The sequence below is a fragment of the Hyperoodon ampullatus genome, assembly GCF_949752795.1.
Source record: "Hyperoodon ampullatus genome assembly, chromosome: 10".
Lineage (NCBI taxonomy): Eukaryota > Metazoa > Chordata > Mammalia > Artiodactyla > Ziphiidae > Hyperoodon > Hyperoodon ampullatus.
Window position 1 is genome coordinate 80,603,874 of NC_136923.1, and position 25,421 is coordinate 80,629,294.

At 42.0% G+C, this 25,421-nt stretch overlaps 1 protein-coding gene across 2 annotated transcripts in view; it reads right to left on the reverse strand.

The window, feature by feature from the left end:
* Nucleotides 1-25,421, reverse strand: part of PKHD1 (PKHD1 ciliary IPT domain containing fibrocystin/polyductin) — a gene marked incomplete at both ends in the record, with an annotated part of 432,913 nt that overhangs the window by 255,887 nt on the left and 151,605 nt on the right. For both annotated transcript variants that reach the window (XM_079712827.1, XM_079712826.1), the window contains one exon: nucleotides 21,352-21,564. In XM_079712827.1, coding sequence (XP_079568953.1) covers nucleotides 21,352-21,564 — 213 coding nt within the window. The remainder of the gene's footprint in view (nucleotides 1-21,351; nucleotides 21,565-25,421) is intronic.

Here is a 25,421-nt window from a genome sequence, read left to right on the forward strand (position 1 = left end):
TTCCCTCCTGGGGATTTAGGACGATTCAATGAGAAAATATCTGTGAAATAACTAGCGTGGACCTTGCCATATAACAGACCCTCAATATATTTTAGTCTTCTCTCTTCGTTCCTTGCATCACACTGTTTTGAGGATGAAATTTGTCACCTCTTTCTTCTTCCAAGTAGACTCTCCAAGATAGAAGTTCACCATGTATTTCTAAACTGAAGACTTCAACTCACTGTACAAATAGTAATAGTAGAGTTAAGAGTCAAAATTACCCTCAGAATGGTTGTCCTAAGTCTTAGGGTATTAAGTGATCCCCTTATACTGTAAGACAAGGTGTATCCAGGACAGGATGGCTCAGCAAAGCTGAACAAGGGAGAACGTGTGACTCTAGATACCTTGGTTTGTTTTAGGCTTCAGTGCAGCCGTCTGATCCTCCCCAAACCAGTATGCTGCTCCTTAACCAGTCTCGTAGTTCACTTTGGCCTTTTCCAGCAAGGGTCAAGGCAAAGATGTTTTTCCAGCCATTACCTGAAGCAATACCTCAGAAAACACAAGGCTTACTCCCATCTCCTCCTTTCCTCAGGACATTTCCTTCCTCCTTCGCAATAGATCATAATTTACCTCTAGCCCACAGCAACTTCCTGTCCTCCCTTGTTGCACTAAAGTAATAATATTTGAATCTCTAACTACAGAGGTGGGCAACAATAAATCATTTTCAAATTATTTTAAACTTCCCTCTTTATTTATTTGTCTATGTTGGGTGGCGGGGGCATTGTACCAGTAATGTTGTTCTCGGCTTAGGAAGGTCTCTGGGTTAATGATGTAATTTCCGAAGTTTACTTGGGCAATAATTTTATCTTAAAAAAAATTCCCAGAGTTCAAAATTTCTAATTATAGAGCAGGTGAAAATTAAGACATAAATCATCCCAAAAAGAAAATAATTTTAATTTTTTTTCCTGGTTTGTATGTTTTAACCTTTGGGAACAATAAATGAAATAAAGTCTATTTTGATGTATATGCATATATATGTGAATTTCTATGATCTGTTCTTGAATGTCTGCACAGAAAAATCTTTAATATGCATAGAAAATGTCTGTCGAGGACAAAATTCTATTAAACGCTGTGATCAATGGTTCATAATACTCAGTCAATACTCAACAAACACCTGCTGTGCACCTATCAACAAGCAGCTACATGTGGCAGAACCAAGAACAGGCACAACAAAGATATTTTTTAGCTAATCATTCTTATAAATAATAGTCAAGTCAGAATGAGTGGAAAAAAATCACAGAGGATCTTTGAAGTGAATTTTTAACTATTAACATAAACTTAAGGCCTTTCAAATGTTGACAGAGCCTCTAGAAAGCAGTAAAATTATCTCATAATTTATTCGCCCTCATTGCAAAAACAACACACCTCTACATGTCTGACTAAAACATCAACCTGAGTGTCTGATGAGTGCCAGCCTCATATTTGCAGCTACATAGCAGATATGGATATTTGGATGAGTTACCATCATGTCAAACTGGAGAATGTCAAAATAAATTTAATAATCACCTGAGCTAGACCCTCTGCAAACAGCTTTTATTCTTCTAACCAGTATGCATTGTTCTTTTTTAATTACATCCCTTCTTTGTTCATTAACCTGCAGTATCTGCTTACAGTATTCAGTAACAAAGGCACAAATTCCCTTCTTGCCTTTCAAGAGCCTCCTTAATCAGACTCCACTGTATGGTCTCTGACTCCTGAATAAACTCTCCATTCCAGGAAGCCTCTTTACTTACTGTACTTCTTCTCATTTAACAGGATCATTCCTACCACTACTCCTTTGCCTGTTCTATCCCTTCCACCAGTGCCCAGTTTTCTTCCCCTCATCTGCTCTCCTAAAAACAGCTCAAGCCTCACCTCTTCTGTTGGATGTCAGGGAGCACTTCAGCCCATGCTGATGTCCACTGCCTCCTATAGACGCCACAGTGATAAGGGGGTTCTTATTGAGTAGAAGGTCAGTGTACGTCTGGGACTAGGCACGCCACATGTCTGGCTGGATTGTGGGCCATTTGACTGAGTTGCTTTGCATGGGAGAAGAAGTTTCCACAAAGGAACAGATAGGAAAGGATGACAGAGGTGGTACAGGGTCTGTCTCAGACATGGGCTCCCTCTCATGGACCCATGACTGAACCTGAGGAAAGAACCTGAAGGAACTCTCCAGATGGATTTGGTACCTGATGCTCCTCTGCCTGGGATTCCTTCATCAACTCACTCTGCCTCATTCTTCAGAATGATGTTCAACTTGGTCCTTCACAAAAACCTCTGAGACCTCCAAACTAGGTCAAACCCTGACTTATAATCTGTCATATCACTGTCCCCCTCTCCTTTCTAGCACTTAACACATGTGGTTGGACCTCTATTACTGTCATTCTCCATCTCCCCATTAAACATGGCAGCAGAAGTTATACCTATACTTGCCCACCATCATAGTACCAATGCATACCACAGTGTCTTGTATATAATAAGTGTTCAATAAATATGTACTGAAGGAGAGAAATCATGATGGAAACATGGAGAAGCAAGCACCCCAAAGTTTTGGCACCCAGATGGTCAGGTGGGACCCCAAGTGGCAACAGTGGTTGCCTTTGGTTCCATCATGGAGCACAACCCTCCGGAGGGTTGGACCACCTGGGCAGCAATGAAAGTCTGCACCCTTGGCACCCTGTGTTCAGTATTTTCATGGCAGGTACCCGAAGCAAGGGCAGCAGGGCAGCCCCCAGCTTCCTTCCTGAAGGGAGCACAATGACCAAGAAAACCAAAATAAGAGGAAAATAGACTAACTGATGAAATTGTCATGAGAACACCTATAACAAGCAGGCAGGGATGTTGGTAAGGGCTGGAGGATCTGTGAGAGTCGGGGGAGGTGAGCAGGAACACTTTTGTTATCGCTGTTGAAATGTCCACAGGCTGAGAGTATTCAGGGAGGCCTGGGGAGACTTGAGTGATGTAACCTATACTCAGCACCATATATTTCATACTAAGTTATTCTGTAATTATTACAGTACATATGTCTCTTGCTCCACCTTGAATGCAGGGCCACTGCCTCATGTCTCCTTTACAAATGTCACAATTTCTAACACAGCATTCAACTGGGTTCATGATTAGCATTCAACTCATAGGGATTTAAATTATTCTGACTATTGCCATATGGACAATCACTTACAAACCTTCATCAGATATATGGCTAAATGAGCATATGATATCCAGCATGTAAAAAGCTGAAAAACAACACAAACATTATTGAGAATTTAGAATAAATCCAACCTATGCTAAGTAGTGTTACTCTGAAGTAAGAACTGTTGGTTTTCTGGGTTTTGCTTTGTTTTGTTTTCCCCTTAACAGATTGTGTAGATTAGGAGGCTAAAATAACGCTTCCAGGACAAAATCACACAGTAGGAGATGTCAGCGGCAAGTTCTGAAACTGGCTCTTCTGAATCCAGAACCAAAGAACTGGACACCTAATGGAATTCTAGCCTCTGGAAGTAAGTGTATATTAACTGTGCCCAATTAGCTTTGATACTCAAAACATTATATCCTTTACTTTATAAATACTATTTAAAAGCCATACAAGGTGGATCGACCGACTTCTCTGATGAAAACAGCATCGTACACATTTCAAATGTGAGTCATTTCACAGAACTCTTCAGAAACCCAGCTCAGGTGTCTCCCTTCCTTTCTGTACCACAAATCAAAAAAAAAAAAAAAAGAAAAGAAAAACCATGTAAAAATACAGTTTAAAAAGCTCAGTAATTTATGCATATGCTTACAAGAAAAAGATTATGCTCTTGACTCATAATTTAATACAATGTTTAACCTCTTTGGGCTTTCAACTTTGACCTGTTAACCAACAAACTGCTCATTTACTCCCACTAATGACTTCTACTCATAATTGTATTTCCTACAAATTATTGTTCAAGCATTTCAGTGCCATTCATCCATAATTACACAGGCCCAGAGAATCATCTTGCCAAATGGTCATGGAAAGAAAATAATCTTTGTGGGTTAACACACTTTAAAATCACTAATTATCCTCTGTTTGTTTTGTAGGACTTCAATCGTTCAATTTATTCCAAGTGAATAACTGCCAAGACCTTTCCAAATCAGTAAAGGGCAGGGGGAGGGGAAAGGGTGGGGGGGGGAAGAGGGAGAGAGTGAGAGGAAGGAAGGCAGAGAGGGGAGGGAGGGAAAGAGGAAGGAGAGAATCATTTCATCAAAATCATGTTCACATCAGAACAGAAATATAAAGAAATTCACAAAAGAACTACAAATATTTTTCTCAAATATATGTAAACTATTTCCCCTTATTTCTGCATGCAGCTTCACCATTATCCACAGCAAAACAATGAATGGTATCTTTTCTTTTGTGTAGATGAACGTCTGTCAAGCACTGGCAGGACAGACATAAAGGGAACAGAGTCACTGTCCTCCAGGGTCCATGAATAGTACAGGAAATAGACCAAAGAATCACAAATGCACTCTGTTAAGTGTTAAGACACAGGGACACCCAGGGTCCGCCAGTGAAGAGGCATGGAACACCTCACACAGAGGCAGGGGTTGTTTCTGGGAATGCTTCCCAGAAGACGTGACAACTGAGCCGGGTCTTGAAGGATAAGGCACGGTGGAGCAAAGGACAAAATGGGCAGAGCCCTCCAGGCAAAGGCAACACTGTGTTCAATGGTGTTGGCCAACATGACACATTCAAATAACTGCCATAGAGGTGGCACGGCCAGAATGCAGGTGTATGGCAGGGATGGGGACCTGAGGAGGGTCAGTGGGAATGCATCTGGAAAGGTGAGCAGGACCTGACCTGGAAGGACCTCGCAGGCCCTCCCAAAGAGCTTAGAGTTTACTCCAAAAGTGGTTTGGAAACCACCAAAGAAATATTTCACATGACAACTAAGGAATCATACTGTTGTGAGACCAGCCGTCTTTTAAGTTCATAAGCTCACATATCAAACTGAGGGGAGAGAATCCTTAGAGAGAAACTGTATATACTGCACACTGGGGAGAACGAGAAAAGTCTGAGTCATGTCCTGAGCTGGGTAGGAGCCAGCCAGTGGGGAAGGAGGGAGCTTGATGTGCTCCAGGGACTGAATGGAGATGGGGGTTTCTGGAGCAGATGAATAAAAAGCCATGGTGTGGCTGGGACAAATAATGCCGGACCCTCTTGGCCTGCTTTAAAGGAACTGAACCTTATTCAGAATAGTTACTTGATCAAATTTATGGTTTTAAGCATCACACTGGATGTGGCATGAAGAGTAGATTGCAAGAAAGTGCATAAAAGTAAGAGGTGTATGTAGAAGCCTTCTGCAGTTTGTAGAAGGCTAATGTAGTAGATCAGACAAGAAGTTTTGGAGGTCTGAATAAGAGTAAGGCAGCAGATCTGGAGAGGAGTATAAAAATTTGAGGTACCTTTTGGGGAATCAAGAGGACTGGGTGATTGGCTCTAAAGGTAAGGGGAAAGAGGTTAATAATGCCTCACAGATCCAGAGCTGATGCAAGTCGGTAGACAACAGGGACATCTTGGGGAAAAGATAACAAATCCATTCAATAAATATTTATTGAGCACCTACTGTGTGCTATGTGCCATGTGCTGTTCTAGGTACTGGGAATACAGTAGTGAGAAAAACAGTCAAAAATCCCTGCCCTCGTGTAGTTTATATTCTAGTAGTACTCAGTTTTAGACATTTTCGGTTTTAGATGACCATTTTAGACAGGTTACATGTTAGATACTAAGGAGAATATCCAAGTAAAAAGTTGAGTCTGAAGCTCAGAAGAGAGGTCTGAGGCTCAATATATAAAGAAATATGTGCATAAAGGTTAACGCTGGGAATAAGTGGGGTTTCTTGAGAGAAAGTACATATTATAAATGAAGAATATTCAAGACCAAGCCCACGGGAACATCGTCATTCAAAGATTGGGCAGCTGAAGAGGAATGTAAGAGGATCAGAAGAAGGAAGAAAACCAAAAAACTGAAGGTATGCATTTACCCATAATTAAAGAAAATAATGCAGTGGAAGGAAAGTTTTAGTTCTCCATACACCTGCTTGAGGACTCATTCCTCCCCCATCTCCTTGCTCTTTTTTGTAATTTTTAAGCTCTGGGCACTGCCCAGCATTTCTTGTACTTGAGCCCTGTTTCCCACTGTTCATTTCATCCATCTGCCAATAGAAGGTAGAGTAGCAGGATATGAGCTTTGAGAGGAAAGGGGTGGAGAGAAAACCCTGGCTTTCTACTCTTTCTCAGCTCCCCTCTGCCTGCCAGCAGCTGGCCCAGATTCTCTGATCATATACTACCCCTAACAACAGCAGAAGGTTATAAGTAACCAGAGGAATTAGGAAAGGGCTGACTACTGCTGATTACTCCACCTCACACCTAAGCTGGCTCTCTCTGCCCCCAGAACCCACACTCTGCCAGGCCATCGTGTTACCTCTGGGCCACAGAAGCCACTCTCAGAGCAGAGGGACTCAGTACCCTCTGTCACTAGCACTCAACAAGAAAAGACTGATATAGTAGAGTCCAAATGGGATGAGAGCCCAGAGACATGTGCCCCTGACATCCCATGTTGAAAATGGACCTGCTTCCCCACACAATTATTCTTATACACAGAGGTCAGCTGCTATACTCCCCTTAGCATTAGACAGAAAAGTAAAACACACTTTTGAGGGCTCACATAGGCCCTTAACCATAGGTTTATCAGCATTTCTTTTTTTTTAATTGAAGTATAGTTGATTTACAATATTGTTTTAGTTTCAGGTGTGCAGCACAGTGATTCAGTTATACATATATATCTATTCTTTTTCAGATTCTTTACCCTTATAGGTTATTACAAAATACTGAGTATAGTTCCTATACTATATGCTATACAGTAGGTCCTTGTTGCTTATCTATTTTATATATAGTAGTGTGTATGTGTTAATCCCGACCATCTTTAAACAAATGTATTCCAAGTTGCAAACAACCAACTTAGAAGGGAATTTTTCGCACCCAAACCATTTGTGAATCGGAGGTGATCCAATTTAATATACTTCAGAAGAGGAGACTGTGACATTAGCATTAATACAAGACTATCTGGCAAACCAAAGAGATGGAATGGAGGCATTTGGCATGCACCATCTCCCTCTGCCCTTGAGAATCACTCGCTGTGATTTCTCCCTTGGATGAAGACAAACCCTGGCGGGGGAATCCTGTATGAGACTGGCTCTGTGTGCACTGCGAGCCTCCTGCATCCTTACTGGTCAATCTCCAGCGGTACTGATGGAGCCGTTCTCTAAATGTGCAGATCAGCTGGCTCCATACACAGCTGCTCAGCAAACATTTATGCCCTGCAATGAAAGACCTGGGCACCGCATCTGTCCCCAGTGCTAAGAAGTCTGCCATTCTTTTGGCACAAAGGGTTAGACCAAGGCTAACCAAGGTTATCTGGATGGTGCAATGAGCCCTACTATAACTGAAGGCCTTTTCTAGAGGTATGAAAGAAAGGTTAACTTTTTATTTTAACCGACCTGAGCTTTACTGTTGCTACTATGATTTAAAAGTGACTGAGAAGAATCAAAGGATAAAGTTCAAAATACCGAGGAAATCGTATATTGTGAGATAAGTGGAAACATCTGGAATGCTGTTCCTAGCTCCTGTGTGAATTTCAGGCCAGTTCAACAAATTCCATTCTTAGCCCCTATAGAACTGTGCAGAAATTTCGTTAGTTAGAGGGGCAAGATAAAGACTTCTGACTTGGTCAGAGATAAAGACTTTTGTAGAGTATCTTTAACATCCACTTCTATTCATTGTCAAAAAAATATATAAAAATTCAGACATGTTTCTGACCAGATAGACAACTGTTTTGATAATCATTGCTATGGATTATGCTGTGGAGTGGAAGTGACAATGAGGAAAGAGCTATTTTTTAATAATATAATTTCTTTTAGAAAGGCAATAAATGTATAATGTTTAAAATAAAAATATAGAGAAGCAAAAGAAGACAATAAAGGCATCCATGATCTTATTACAACAGGTTAATATATGACTTTTCTGTCCTTCTTTTCCTGTATTCATATGTTGACAAGATTTCATATATATATAAACAAAAATGCTATGATTCTGTACATACCATTTTGTGAAATTTTCTTTACATAATGGAGAAGGAACATTTTTCAATTGTATTATATACTATTTAATATCATTATAGCATCATGGTATCCCACTTTAAAAATCTGTATTTTATATACTAATCCATTATTTCTTCATATTCAGCTTTTTCTCAATATTTCTTTCATAAACAGTGCAGATGTAAACATTCTTGAGCGTAATTTTTATGCATACTCATGATCATCTCACTAGTATAAATTCCTAAAAGTGACACTGCCATATCAAGGCATATGCCTAGTTTTAACCTGTTGATATTATTACCAAATTCCCTTACAGAAAGACTGCACATACTCTATACACATTAGCAGTATTTGTGAATGCCCATTCCTCAGACTTTCTACTACTTTTTTTTTTTTAATTTATTTTTGCTGTGTTGGGTCTTCGTTTCTGTGCGAGGGCTTTCTCTAGTTGTGGCAAGTGGGGGCCACTCTTCATCGCGGTGCACGGGCCTCTCACTACCGCGGCCTCTCTTGTTGTGGAGCACAGGCTCCAGACACGCAGGCTCAGTAGTTGTGGCTCACGGGCCCAGTCGCTCCGCGGCATGTGGGATCCTCCCAGACCAGGGCTCGAACCCGTGTCCCCCGCATTAGCAGGCAGACTCTCAACCACTGCGCCACCAGGGAAGCCCCTCTACTACTTTTTTTTAATATTGGTGAAGTTGATGGTTAAGGGAAAAAAAATCACTTTTGTTTTAATTTGCATTTCTGTAATTACTAATGACGCGAAGATAGGAGAAAACTCATTAGAATAAAAAAGAATCTCTCCCTCCTTGTGGGCACAGGATAACCCAAGCCCTCTCCACATGCAGTCACGTTGGTCATTTGCATTAATTATACTGATATGTCTATTCACACCCATTGCCAGATTTTAAATTTGTTCTAAACAGCTCTTTATTTATAAAAGACATTAATCTGTACCTGTATCAAATAAGAATTTAGTGTCTGATAAAGGTAACATTTAAAATTCCCAGGGAAATGTATTAGTTTCCTATTGCCGCTATAACAAATTACCACAAACTTAGTATCTCAAAAGAACAATGCAAATGTACTGTCTCATGGTTCCAGATGTTAGAATTCTAACATTGGATTCACTGAGCTAAAATCAAGGTGTCGACAGGGCTGCTTCCTTCTGGAGGCTCTGAGAAGAAAATCTGTTTCCTCGTCTTTTTCAGCTTCTAGTGGTCACCTGTATCCCTTGGCTTGAGGCTTGTGGCCCCTCCTTCATCTTCAAACACATCACTCCTCTCTCTGCTTCCACCATTGCATCTCCTTCTCCTCTGACTCCTCCTGTGTCCCTCTGATAAGGACAAATGTGATTACATCGGTCCCATCCGAATTATCCAGGATAATCTCCCCATTTTAAAATCTTTAACTTAATCACACCTGCAAAGTCTCTTTTGCCAAACCTTCATGGGTTCCAGGAATTGGGGTGTGAACATATTTGGAGGTCATTTTTCAGCATACCATAATTGCACTGTTGCATCAATAGTATTGAGAAAATTGACCAACCATTTGGAAAAAAAATTAAATAACTAACTTATACACTATATCAAAATAAATTCTAGATGGACTAAAGAAGGGGTTGGCAAACATTTTCTATAAAGGGCCAAACAATGAATAGATTTTGGTCTGCAGGCCAGGTTGTCTCTGTTGCAACTCAGCTCTGCCATGGCAGCATGAAGCAGCCATAGATAATACTAAACACATGGGCATGGCTGTGCTTCAGTAAAATTTTGTTTGCAAAAATAGGCAATGGGCCAGATTTGTCCCACGGGCCATAGTTTGCTGACCCTAGATTAAAGACACTAATGTGAAAAAAAAAAAACAATAACAGTACCAGGAAACAAATAGATAAATTTTTATATAGTCTTTGTACAGGTGAGAATTTTCTAAACATGAAATCAAAGGAAGAAACCATAAAAGAAGATATTTGTAGATTTGCCATTATAGAAATCAGAAAATGCCATAAAAAATACTGAACATAAGAAACAAACTGGGGAAGAAGCAGGTTCTTTGTACCCCTATCAAGAATATTACAAAGGGAGCCAAAAGGAACAAAGCCCTACTTAGAATCCCAAAATAACCTGAAAAAATTAAAATTAGGAAGAATGCTCCAGAAACCTGGAAGGAGTATCTTCTGTTTGTCTTTCTGCCACAGGTAAACACCAGCTATGTGTATGCAAAATAACAGAAAGCCCATGTGCATCATAAGCCTATGAAGAGGATGGAGTGAATACTAGTTAACTCCCCTTCCGGGCTCCAGGTTCATCATCTCTGAGATGAAAGTAACAATCCCAGTCGTCCCTACTTCACAGAGTTGTTGTGAAAGTTAAATGAGAGGAAAGAATGGGAAGAAGCTTTGAAAATTATAAAGTGCCAAGATCTTGGTAAAACTCCAATTTTAACAAATACTGAATATAATGCCCAATCCAGTGATACTCCTTCTTCAGGACCAGGCTGAAAGCAATACTATTAATAATATTGCTTTGATGATACATGTGGAAGAATTCTCTTTGAAGGAAAAATCACATGCTCCTGCCTATGGAGCATTCCATTTACTTAACAAAGCTGAATTTCTTTTGGTACTCAAAAATGTAAAAAATGTAAAATCTAGACTACATTAACCATTTAATAAGCTAAAAGAAGGTTACTAAGGGCTTCGCTGGTGGCGCAGTGGTTGAGAGTCTGCCTGCTGATGCCAGGGGACACGGGTTCGTGCCCCGGTCCAGGAAGATCCCACGTGCCACGGAGCAGCTGGGACCGTGAGCCATGGCCACTGAGCCTGCACGTCCGGAGCCTGTGCTCTGCAACGGGAGAGGCCACAACAGTGAGAGGTCTGCGTACCGCAAAAAAAAAAAAAAAAGAAGGTTACTAAGACTGAAAAGCACCACAGTAAGGGAGGAGTGAGGGTTGGAGAACACAGCAGGAGATGCAGGCAGAAACCTACATTAGAGAGGGTGCTATAACCATGTTAGAAATTTTGGACTTTTTCCCAGGGACAACAGGAAGCCACTAAAGGTTTTGAGCAGAGGCGTGATGTGAACAGGTCTGTGAAAAGATCACCCTGGCTCCAGGGTAAACAATGAATTGGAAAGGGACGAAAATAGCAACTAAAAGATAAACTACAAAGCTTAAACAATAGTCCAGGCACAAGTTTATGGCATCATGAACTAAGGTAATAGTCATGGAAGTGGAGAGAAGTAAATGAGTTACCCAAGAATTAAAATCAAGACCTAGTGATGGACACAATATGGGGAACGATAGAGATGGGGGTATCAAGAATGACAACCATGTTTCCAGATGACAGATTACTGAAGAGCAATAAACACCATCCCAGCCTTCTTAGAATAGCGAGGCAGCTTCATCAAATCAAAACTGTAGGCATATAATTAATAATAATAATAATAATATTTACTGAGTAACTACTCAGTGCCTGTCCTTGTGCTAAGTGCTTTACATGTTTTGTTTCATTTAAACCACCTAACAGCACCATGAGAAATGTTTTAGAATCATCTCTCCAACTTGTATATGGAAACTGAAACACTGAAGAGTTGACCTTTTCAAAGACCACCTGACAGTTAGTGGTAGAGATGGCATTTGGAGCCAAGCAGCCTACTTCCACAGTCCTCGCACCTAATGCTCATCCAGAGGAAGATGAGTGAGTGCTCTGTGACTGAGCAAGGCCATGTTCATCTGGAGAAGATGCAGAATGTCAGCCAAGATCCTCATGACCTAGAAGGAGAAAGTAAACTACAGAAATCTTCAAACAAAGACATGGATCTCCCTTGGAAAGTTTTGTGTCAAGACAAGAGGCTTGCTACCTTCCTGGATTATGTGTCTAAGATATGATACAGGGTCAGTTATAGAAAATGGGATCCGCTTTAGTAAAGGCGATGCGTCAACTTGACTGGGCTTTGGGGTACCCAGAGAATTAGCCAAACATTATTCTAGCATGTCTGGAAGGCGTGTCTGGATGAGATTAACATGTGAATCCATAGACTGCAGTAAAGCAGATTGTCCTCTCTAATGTGGGTGGGCTTCATCCAGTAATCCATTCAAGACCTGAATAGTACAAAAAGCCTGAGTGAGCTGGAACTCCTGCCTAACTGCTGAGTTGAGACACTGGTCTCTTCCAGGCTTCAGATTTGGACTGAAACTCTGGCTCTTTGGTTTCAAGCCTGCTGGCTCTTGAACTGCAACTAACACCATGGACTCCACTGGTTCTCAGGCCTTTGGACTCAGACTACAGCTACATACACATCAGCTCTCCTAGGTCTCAGCCTCTATAATCACATGAGCCATTTCCTTATAATACGTTTCTTCATATGTATATATATCTATATTAATGTATATATAAATACATGAATTACTGAATAAATAAGTCACTGTATAGTCACTGTAGGCAGGGTGCTCTGGATAAATAGAACCAATGTGATATCTATATATCTGTATCTATATCTATCTATATACCTATCTATCTATACGTATATATATATATGATATTACATTGGTTCTATTTATTTGGAGAACCCTGACTAATACAGAGACTTGTTCACTCATGACTAACACTGCCAAAAGGAAGTACAGAAAAACCTTTGGAACCATAAGGGCTTAGATAGGAAATTTAGGTCTTATGTGCTATTTTCATTACTTCATTCTATCAACGGTTAGAATTTTAGAAGCAAGTAGTTCACGGTTTTAAAACAAATCCATTGTTCTAATTTGAGAAATACCTTCCTAATTTATCTTTCATATGGTCTAAAGACTCTACTATACTACCGATATTTATAACATGCCAATGACTCTGCTTTTACGTCCCAGGGGATGGAAAATTCACTAGGCCAAACAAAGGGGAGGTCTCTATTTTTACTCTCCTCCCCTTACAAGGATAGGGAAAAGGGTCCAGGAGGCAGCTCCCTGGTTTCTGCCTCCTATTCAAGAAAGGCCTGGAATAGGTGGGCAAGACCAGCTCTCCCCTGAGCATTGGGGCAAGTGTGTTCTCCTCTCTTCTTGGACTGACTGGCTATGCTGGACTTGTCTTCCATCAAGGGCAAAGTCCCCAGCGTCTTGTGTGGCCTTAGGGATAAGGAAGGAATGCAAGCTCGTTGTCCATCCCCTTCACAGCTTAGTCAAGAATTAGTCACATGATACATCGTTGTTCACGAGAGGTTCTCTTTGGCTTGGGCCAAACCCTAATACGCAATAGTGATGCCTTAGCTGGCCATTCCCCGGGATGTACTGATACACATTTACACAAGAGTGGCCAGTCCAGATCAAGATCCATGTGGTCCTGAATCCCCTAACTAAAAACTATCTTACAAATCAACCTCATACTTTCAATAACACTTTCTAAATATAATTGAATCTAGAAAATATCACAACGTTGTTAGATATTTTTTAATTCTAAATTTTCTATCAATAGTGAATTTGGTTTTGCTTAGTGAAGTCATTGATTGGAATTTTTCTTATTTTCCTAGCCAAACTAAACAGGTTTGAAATATCCAGTAAAATTTTATTAATTTTCAATTCCAAATTAGTAAAAGTAGTAAAAATGTCAGATTGTCAAATATTTTAAAAGTAGACAAGCTATTGTTTTTACTTGCTAATTCTCTTATTCTGGTTAGATAACACACCTCTAATTTTAAGGAATCATCCTCTCTCAGTCTCAGACCATGTAGTTCTGGGGGATCAATCATACACTTGCTCCTTCCCAGCCAGTAAGAGCACCACTTCCCCAGCCATGGTAGCAGCTTCAGTGATGGGCTCATGACCCAAACAGGGTCAAAGTTAATCCTGAGTCTTCTGCTTAAGCTTTTCATTCAGTTATTCACACAACATATACTTCTTGAAAGCCTACTATGAGTCCAGCCACTGTTGTAGGGATTGGGATATTGTCAATAAAAAACAAAACAAAACAAAACATGAAAATCCCTGCCCTCATGATACATACATTCTACTAAGGAAAACACTAGAATAAGTACAATAAATATCACAAGTAAACTGTATATAATATGTTAGACAGTGTTAAAAGCCAAACGGGAAAACGAAGGGGTGTGAAATTTTGATGAGGGGAAATGTTGGGATTTGCTCAGAAATAGTCATTGGAAAAGAGCCCTTATTTCATCTGTAGCGACAGGGGCCTATTTCTACCTCTAGGAGTCAGATTGGAAAAGGAAGCCAGTTCAGGAGAAAGCAGAACCTAGAGCTGCAGAGAAACAAAGGCCTAATGATTTCATCGAAGCACCTGGACTCAGCTGTGCCTCCAGTTGTTTTAGTTATATGAGGCAATAAGTGCCCTTATTTTTTGTTCGAATTGGGTTTTCTGTCGCTTGCCACCAAAAAAGACCTGACAAATGCCAAGATGTTCAGGTATATATAGAAACTTAAAGTATCTTATAATGTGTTTCTAAGTGGGATTCCTGCTGTATTTGGATTATCAGATAGCTAGAACTCATTTCTAATTAGCACTATACATTTACATGTAAACACCTAAAATGCTAAGGACCTTAAAAACAGCATGTTCACTTTAAAGCGTTTAAATGAGTTCCTTAAGGTGTGCTTTATACTCTGAATGGAAGGAACTCTTTCTAACCCATTGTTCCAAGGTCACTCTTGTCCAGATCAAGCAATTACAAATTCTAAGTTATCTCAGTTAAGAATCAATGAGATTTTACCAGATATGTTTCTTCTATTGCACATACAGAATAGTTGTATTTTGGATTTTTTTTTGAAGCCTTGTTAGGCAACAGAGAAAATTTCTGCCTCACTTTTGTTGGTGGTGTTGATTATATTTTCAGAGACACATAGTCAAGGACCAATCCTCAGGTGCTCTGAATAGAGAACCAGTCATTAGTCACTGGCCATCCTACATGCTGAGGGTTGCAAGCCCACCAGAACCATGCTCACCAGCATTAACTTGACTGAGTAATTACCATCTGCCACAACATACCAGCTGACCAGAACCGCAGTGCTGGACTGAAGTGTGTTTGAATTTAAGATTACAGAAAGCAATGAATAGGTTTTTAATTTTTCTCATCCTTCTTCCTCTGTTTCTCCTTTCACTTTGATCTTACTTTCTTCCCACCCCCTAAATCAAATAAAACCACACACACACACACACACACACACACACACACAAACAGCTGCTTTCCCTTTCAACCTAATATCCTTTTGCAGCACCCTTTCACACATGTAGCAAACTGTTGAGCATAGACTTCTAGTCCCCCAAACCCACCAAGAGGACCCAGGCAGGGACAAAAGATGATAAGCACCCACATTGTATGTGAGCCATAAACAGACAGGGAGCAAACATTTCCTTGGGGCTTACTTAAAGGAGGCTAATCTAACTCCGCCATCTGAGCCACGCCTGGATAGACCCCAGCCCCCAGCTACATGATCAACCAAGAGAGGAAATTCAAAGAAGTTCTCAGAGATGGGGGTGAGTCATTAGCCTCAGTGAACAGCCATGGCCTTTTCCTCTTCTTCCCACACAGGGAGATCTGAGGCTACTTCTCTCCATTTAAGCAAAGAAAAAGGGCTTCAAAAGTACCAATCATACAGTTGCCTGCAAGAAAAGGAGACTGGCTTCTTTTTCCCAGGTTGGATGTCTGCATATGCAGCATATGTGTGGGCTACCCATGCTTATCTGAGCAGGGGAGAGGAGACTTAGAGAGAGAACAGAGGAAAGGGTGCTGAGAGGAACATCTCTGGTGTCTAAAGATTTGTAAGTTTCCTGTGGATCAAGTGGATTCTGGGGAAGGTAGCTTGACTTGAGCCAAATTTCTGGTGGAAGCTAAGAGGACTGCAAACCCAGGTGGGGCTTCCACACTGGAAAACAGTGGGAAGATTTCCTACAGGACTCCAGTGGTCAAGGAGAGAGAATCAGCAATCAACCAGTATTATCCAGAAAGACAGCAATGCCCAGCAGAGGATAAAACTGCATGGTTCAGTAAAAGGCTGGCCAACCTTCTTGCCTCATCTTTCTACCTGCCCAGCACCGGCCTCACCTCTTCTACCTGCCCATCACCCGTCTCACGTCTTCCACTTGCCGAGCACCCACCTCACCTCTTCTACTTGCTCCAGCACCAGCATCGAGAGACAACAAAATAAGAAGCATGGATCATATGGTAATTCTATTTTTAGTTTTCTGAGGAACCTCCATACTGTTTTCCATAGTGGCTGCACCAACTTACATTCCCACCATCAGTGTAGGAGGGATGTAAGCTATTGTATATCGGATGGATAAACAACAAGGTCCTACTGTATAGCACAGGGAACTATATTCAATATCCTATGATAAACCATAATGAAAAAGAATGTGTGTGCATATATATATATATACACACATACACACACACATATATATGGTGAATCACTGTACAGCAGAAATTAACACAGCATTGTAAATCAACTATATTTCAATTAAAAAAAGAAAACAGATGAGCTACTTGAGTCATTTTTAGTCACTATTTTAGCAAAAGAACTCTTTCTTCCAATGAAATATTACTTTAACACAAATTTAAGCTAGAGATAAAAGCAATGAAGCAATTACTTGAGCAACTTAAACCTTTATAGCTTGATCCTCAAATACTTCATTGCTGGCAGAACCCCTGAAGCTCCCCCAGGAAACTTTCAGATTTTGCGGAGCCCGGTAGGAAAACCACTGCCCAGGACACACGTATCAACTCCATGCACACAATATTGTGCTTCCAGACAGCCTGATACCCTTTAGCAACAGAATTCGAGTGTCCATAGACAGTACTCATAAAAAGCATGGAGTTTACATACAGATACTTGGTACTTTGAGAAGGGAAGCAAACTGTATTTAAACCTGCTTATTTAAACTCCTTTTTTCCTATTTACTCCTACAAAAGCCTCCTGTTCGTAACATTATACTAGTGTTTTCTTCAACCATGTTCCCACAGTCTCGCTTTTCCCAGAAACTTCCATTTATATTTAATGTCTGATCTTGTAATTTCTTGAAAAGGACAAAGACAGAAGTCCATTCAAGGCCAGAAGACGGCTTTTTCTCCCAAGAAACTGTCAGCCAAATTTCTCAGGGAGGAACTGGAAATGAAGTGAGAGACATTGATAAATTTCCCTTCTGAACAATCAATAAAAGCCCCACCATCCTGTCCAGACTCCCACTGTGGAAGCAAGGGCCGTAATTAGATTGTCAAAAATTCAACTTGCCCAAGCTGACAGTGACCCCCTCGAAAGTGACATGTGATTGGCACTCGGTCTGGGGCGGTGAACCTGTATCGGCAGACGGAGGGTAGGGAGCAAAGAGCAAGAGTGAAATGTCCTCATTGAAAACAGCCCCCCAAAACCCCACACGGATGAAGAATCTGCGACCCTTTAGTCATATTAACATAGCAAAGTGTGCAGCTGACAACTTACTAAGCCATCTAACCTCCACCACAGATTCAGAACCCGGCCTGCCCCATCCACGCCCAAACCCAGAAAAAGAGGAATGTCGTTCCTTCACGACCTCCAAAGCTAAAGCCTCTCTCTTGCTGTGATGAAGAGGTAGACAAGAACGTGAATAAGGAGAAAAATCTCCAGACAGAGATGGACCCGTGCCAAACAGAAGTCCCTCCATCCCTCACCCCTGAAAGAAACTATGAGATCATAGGCACAGGGGACTCACTGCTTTGGGGGAAAAATATCATGAGAACAGCCATAACTAACAGTGCTGGAGTGTTAACCGTGTGCCAGATACTTTGGAGCAGTTCACAAGCAGTAAATCTATGAGGTGGGAACTATGTTTTCCTGGTTTTATAGAGATTGATTTGCCCAAGGTCTTAGTTGATGAATGGCAGAACTGGACTGATTTCTGACTCCAAAACTTATATAAACCACTAAAAACAGCGTTTCTCCACGTGTAGTCAGTGGGCCCCCTGAATCAAATCACCTGAGGGTTCCACCGAAATGCACATTCCTGGGCCCTCGCCAAGCCCACCAAGTCAGATTCTGGAAGTGAGGTCCAGAAACCTCTATTTTTAAAATCTTCCTGAGAAGAGTCTTCCATGCACTAAAGTTGGTGAATCTCCTCCCTACGGCATCCTGGGAAGCTGAGTGAATGTTGGGTCTTTAGGGACCTTCTGGGAGCTAAGCAGTGAATCAAATTGCTCACTGTTTTGCATACTTGACAGCAAGAGAAAATTAGTTTTTCCCTAAAGCCCCAGTGTCACCAGACCCACCTCTGGCCCTGGGAAAAGGCCAGTGAAATTACGTAACGATTTTAACCGTGATATACCACCACGCCGCCAGAGGGGAAGTCTGTTTGAGACCTCAGGTGGTGAGGGAGAGGGAAGGAAGAGGATTGATGGACCGCAGGCTGTGCCTGGGATTCTCTGCCAGAGAAGGCAGAAGGGAATCCCTCTCACCCAATGGCTAAGCTCTTTCCTACATACTATTTCTTTCAAATGGATGAGATGTGGCAGCATCACCTCAATGAGGAAAACAGCTTGATTTCGCCTGCGTTCAACGTGCAAGCTCTGTGGTTCACGAGACCTTCTACTCAGGCCTATATTGACAGGGCTGTGGGGAAATGGGTAAAACAGCCATTGATGACAACCTAGTCCTGGGAATACAGGAAAGGAGAGGTGGAGGAAGAGGAAGGAGAGGGAAAAAGAGGAGAGGAAGAGTGCTGGGAGAGGAGGAGGAGGGGAGAGGAGGTGCCTGCACTCTCAGTATCCAGTAACATCACCAGGATAAAGTAGCAACACTTGTAACTTCCAGAATTCTCAAAACACATTAGAAGTATCTACTTTGCTTTAGTTGCCCCATCTTAATTATAAGCAGTGGTCCTAGGGATTTTCTTAACTTGACATCGGTTAAAACACAAAGGTTAGGAGCACAGGGTACATTTACAAGACAAGCACATAAAGGTATATTTGTAAACTCTTTTGCTGATCCTTCATAATAGAATGTGAGGAATAAAAGGGGCTGGAATGAAAGAAGCTGAGTAAAAGAATTAGGAGAGTTTCATTCTTCTTCAGGTGAATTTCCATTTCGAGCAAGAGTTGTGCCATCTGCATCTTATAGGACAGTGGCTCTCAAACCAGAGGATCCCTGCTGAGCTTCAGGATACTTCAGATGGCCTATGGGCTGGTTGAAACACTGATCTGTGCCCTCTTGTTCTCCAGCTGTGTTTTCTCAATGGTAAACAGCAGCACATTGGGTTGGTGACCTAACTGGCTGTTAGACTATAGCAAACACTTGAAGACCATCGCTGACCTGTGAATAGACAGAAGCCCCTCATGGATCCTGAGCTACAAGATCAACATAAGTGCTTGATGAGGAATACGGGAAGAAAAAGGTCCTCCTTAGAAGTAGAATACAAGAATCAATATTGTAGGTATTTTGAATTTCTGTCTAGATAATTGTGGGTTTTTTAATCCTTACAAAATTTATCCCCAGTGTGTATCACTCTGGCTGGTCCATGGTCAACACTTAATAATGCTTGATGGGGCTTCCCTGGTGGCACAGTGTTTGAGAGTCCGCCTACTGATGCAGGGGACGCGGGTTCGTGCCCCGGTCCGGGAAGATCCCACATGCCGCGGAGCGGCTGGGCCCATGAGCCATGGCCGCTGAGCCTGTGCATCCAGAGCCTGTGCTCCGCAACGGGAGAGGCCACAGCAGTGAGAGGCCCGCGTACCACAAAAAATAAATAAATGCTTGATGATAAGATCTCACTTCCCCTCATAGTAAGCCAAAAAAGGCAAAAGAGGGCTTTTAGTAGACAATGATTGAGGGCCACAATCTGTGATGGACAGAGCCTTAATGGACCAAGAAGGGTGACTCCTCAGCATAGCCACATGCCATGCCTAGAATAACTACTCTGTGATAGGTGGCAGGGTCTTATTTTGCTACGTCAGCACAGAAATTCCAATGCAGAGAATGTCACATTTTCTGGAGATCGGGCTACTATCTGGTGCCCATATTTTTTATCTGACTTTGGCTCGTGCTATGTAATCAAATGTATATAAGCATCCACTGAAAGACACTCCAAGCTCATCATGTTATACTTACATTTTCTAGTTGATACTAAGGATTATCCTGGCACATTTAGTAATTTCCTGAATCTCAAGGAAAATAAAAATGTCCATTTTGCAAAGTGGGATGAAGTTATCCAAAGGCAAACGAAATTGTAGCAGAAACACATTATAGTCTAATTCCTATTTTTTCCCAGGAATCCATAAACACCAACCCACCTGTAACAAAATTCTAGGTAGGGCTTCCCTGGTGGTGCAGTGGTTGAGAGTCTGCCTGCCGATGCAGGGGACCCGGGTTCGTGCCCTGGTCTGGGAAGATCCCACAGGCCGCGGAGCGGCTGGGCCCGTGAGCCATGGCCGCTGAGCCTGCGCATCCAGAGCCTGTGCTCCGCAACAGGAGAGGCCAAAACAGTGAGGGGCCCGTGTACCACAAAAAAAAAAAAATTCTAGGTAGAACTCTAACTGAACCCTGTTCCCAGGGGGGTGAAAACAGCAACAACAACAACAAAGTGAAGTTGTCTCTGCTTTGGGCTGCCACCAGTGTACACAGCCATGGGTGTAGGCTAAGTAACAGTAAGTAACCATATTGGTCAGTTTTCACTAGGTTAAACTGCAGCTGCAAACACAAATCTCAGCGGTTCATGACAACAAAGCTTTATTCCTCACACACATACATAGGAGCAGCATGCAGCTCTGCCCAAGCTTAAGGAGCTGCCCTTATCCCTATGGGGGATGAGCTATTCTCAAGCAGAAGGAAAAGAGAAAAATGACCAAAGTATCACAATGGCTCTCAAAACTTCTGCTTGGCCATGCAGTACATCAACTTCTGCTCAGATTCCATTGACCAAAGCAAGTCCAAAGCTAAGCCCACTCTCAGCGGGACAGGGAAGTATGGTCCACCCACGGGGAGGCACTGAAAGTCACCTGACAGTGGGCAGAGGTGACAGAAAGGGGGACAAATAACTGAGAACCACAGTACACTCTGCCATGAGTTTCATCACAGTTAACATTCCTTATTTAAGGAAACAGTGCTTACACTCTAATTGACTTTGTTGCCTCTGTGACTAACAGCCAAAGAGATGGAAGTAGTTTTATCATTTTCCCCATTGTCTGCACCTTGGCTAGACACACACAGCTCTACCTCCGTTCCTCTGGTCAACTGCCTCACTCACCATGCAGGGAAAGAGTTCCATTCCTCACAGCCAGGAACTTGACTCCATACGGAAAGAAGCGGGTAGAGTGGGAACTCCCGTAGAGTTTGATCTGAGCTTTGCCTTGGAAGGGCTTGTCCTCGGATCCAATCCTGAGCTCTCCACCATCAGAAACAAGGATGGAGTGTGCTCTGAGCTCGATGGGTCCTGGGTCCAGGAAAATCAGCTTTCCTCCTAATAGCCAAAGAGAAGACAGTCAGTCTCTGGGAGAATGAGGCTCACTTCCTTTTGACAGTTCCAATGTCTGATGAAATCCTCTTCGTTTATGTACTTCTGCTGAAATTTAGACTCATTTTATCTTGCCTTCTCTTCTAGAAGCACAGCTGAGTGGATCAGACACCCAGAAGCAGAAGCACTATATTACTAATCTAGCTTAGGATAGCTATCACAATTCACAGCAGCTTTATTTATAGTATTTTTAATTACAATAACATAAATGCCTAGAAATTTAGGACTGGTTAAATAAGAAACGAGAAGGTCACCGTCTTTACCATGTAACAGCAGCTTAGAAAATTAAGTTAAAAAAAACTGGGAAACAGTAAATAGGAAATAGGAATAGAAGAAAATATGCCAAAATTATAAGAATTACAGTAAAAGGAAGTGTAATTAGGTGGCACTATGAAATTTTTAGCACTTTAGCTGACCAACATCCACTATCCTTTTCTTTGGACAATAGACACTGATTTCCACAAGGAACTGTTCTGCTCCATTGAATAGAGTTGAGTGGGACTGTCAAACATGGTGTCTTATCCTACCATCAATGGAGTCATGTACCCAGGCTTCAAAAGGAAACCTGGAGCAAGCAAATCTCCCTCCCCAGGCTGGAGAAAATAGCATGCCTTGGCCCCTTACCCATGTATATTTTCCTTCATAACGCTTAGCATCAGACATACCATATATTTACATGTTTACTGTCTGCCCTCCCGCCCCCCAGGAATGCATGCTTCATAAGGGCACTTATCTGCCTTGTCCACTTCTACATTCCCAGTGTCTAGAACAGTGACTGGGAGAAGGTTGGCACTCAATATATAATTGCCGAGTAAATGAATAAATGGCTATATCAGAGTATCTGTTTTAAGTACCTGAATTTCCTTATAGACACACACACACAAACACACACATACTCACTCCCATTTTCTCAGAAAGGATACTGTTATGACATTGAATCACTAAGTCCACACATTGTCTCAATGAGCTAAAGGTAAGCCCAGAATGCGGGGGAGGCAAGTGGCAGAAGTGGCTCAAAAGGCAGATTCCACAGGAAGAAGGGGGGTCATGGTGAGGGCCAGTGAAGAGCAGAGACTCCATCTGCTAAATGTAGTCCTGAATCCAAGGTACCAAATCCTTGAGTTGGATTGTTGTTTTGTACTTAAACACGTGCTGGAGGAATGAGAGGGAGCGAAGAAAAAGGCCAAGACGCTTTTAGTTGTTTCTGTTATCTCCATCTTAGTACAGAGATAGTGACCAATACAGATGGAGGCCACTCCTCCCCTGACCTTCTGTTCTAACATTCTCTTCAGCTTTCCTTGGCTCCTTTATCTTTGATCCTAAAGCCCGAGCCACACACCATCAATAACAGTCACAGAGTGTTTACTTGGATTCAACCTCTTAAAGTGCTCTTGACTTTCAGCCACATTTTAGAACAACACACCCCCGTGGGTATCCAGCTTCACCATCTATAAATTGTCCATGGCTAGAACTCTTCCCTCAGAGATTTGTGGTGAGATTTCTTGAAATGATGCTTGTAGATCCCTGGTTCTGGGACTGACCTAGTAGACACTTAATGCAGTGGTGTAATAGCCCTACTAGACCACCTCCTTCCAACACCTCACCCTCCGTTGTCCTGACATCCCTTTTCAAATATGGTGTAGAGATCACAGTCTAAGGTAATCGACCCAAGAAGCAACTCTCCTTTGGTGACCTAGAGGCTTGATGCTTGAGTGGCACCACACTGCTTACCAGACTTCCAAAGGGCCTGCTGGCAATTCTGACCTTAATTTTCCCTTCCATTGTCATCACGATGACAAGAATAATCATTAGAAATGCAATCATATCACGCATCCTGCTGTGAACAAGAGGGAAGAAATGTGACCTGTGGTACAGGCCACCTTCTTGAGTTCACTAGAACTTTTTCACTCACAGCCATGTGTCATTAATGTCTCAACTAATTATCTTCAACTGGTGAACCACGGGTTGGGCAATGGGTCCCAGCATTATGAACAGTCAGGAAATATGAATCTGAACTGAGATGAACCAGTGATGGAGACAGGATATTGGATCAGGTTCCTGTCCCCTCTGCTACTGACCTCTGAATGACCCTCAGTAAGTCTCACAAAATTGCTGGGCCTCAGACTACTCAGTTTCCAAATCTGTCCCACTCACTGCTGAGGGATGGTCTGTTTGCCCCTTGGTGACGTGCAGAACAGAATTGTTCGTTTGCTGAGGCTCCTTCCAGCTCTAGAACATTTGGCATCTGCATCTGCAAAGATGCAGTCGAGTGTGCATTTGACACTGATGGAGACAGGGACCTCATGTTCTCCCGCCACCACCTACCCTGCAGGGAACTTTGAATATCACCACCTACCCTGCAGGGAACTTTGAATACCACTTGAGGAAGGGATTACCTGCACAGTCAGAAATTCAAATGAGATTATGGGGAAAGCAAGGGAGCTGACATGTATTAAGCACCTACCATATGCCAGTACCTTTAGCTATGTTGCTTGAAATGACCTTCCAAACAAGCCCAGGAGGTCGATGTCACGCTCCGTATTTCAGAGCAGACAGTGAGCTGAGGTAGGCAAAGCGAGCATTAGAACCAGACCACCTGACAGAGGCACTCACGCTCTCTCCACTTTGCAAACCCTCCCAAGTAGCTTTTTCATTAATTAGGAAATTAATTTCCATTAAGTATTTCATTAATTTCATTATTTATCATAGTTACTTTTAAGGAAAAACACGTGTTAACCTAAGTAACTTTGCCTATGGCTTGTTTATATGTGGTTTATTTTAATTTTGTTAATGTAGATATACCTCGCCTCATTCTGAAAAGGATTTGAGGCAGACTACAAGGATTAGTGGGTACATTTATAACCTGGGTTTTGTCCCTTATACCATCAAGCAAAATATTAAATACACTGAAGCAAACTGGTAGAAATTTGAAAATGTCATTTACTGACAGGAACTAATTATGATGCTAATGAAGGGAGAAAAGCTCAGCCCCAAAACATGAATGACTTGTGTTGTCAAGAGTACTATAAATAGGACTAATTAATTAATGCAATAATCGCTCTTCCCTGCTAAAAGGCCTTTCCTCCTTACTTTATCAGTGGCAGGTACGTATAAGAAATCTAGGTAGGGCTTCCCTGGTGGCGCAGTGGTTGAGAGTCCGCCTGCCGATGCAGGGGACACGGGTTCGTGCCCCGGTCGGGGAAGATCCCACATGCCGCGGAGCGGTTGGGCCCGTGAGCCATGGCCGCTGAGCCTACGCGTCTGGAGCCTGTGCTCCGCAACAGGAGAGGCCACAACAGTGAGAGGCATGCATACCAAAAAAAAGAAAAAAAAGAAAGAAATCTAGGTAAATAAAGGAAGAGAGTTTGATGCGGAATTCAACTAATTTTGGTTGATACGTGATAACCAAGGCGAAAGTTTCTTGGTGTGAAAGAACGGAAAGTTTATATTTAATCTGTCTCTGTGCCAAGGCCCCAAGTGTTTTCATCCTCACACTTTATTAGCTTAAGTCAAATATACAGCAGGTTGCTTTAAAGGATAGTTATTTGAGTATGGGAGGGCAGTGGGAGGACTTTATTTCTCCACTTTATAGAGCTCAACCCCATTTCTGAAAGCTGAAATAAAGAGCAGGGCTGAAATCAGCCTTTGGCTGTGACCCTTACATTGCTTGTTATGATTGTTCATGAAAGCTGAGTATGTCCCACGAGTGACCTTGGGTAATTTTATAAAAATCAATCAACCATCATTATTGTTACTTCCCCTCCAAAATAAATAAATGAACACAACTTTTTACATGTAATCAC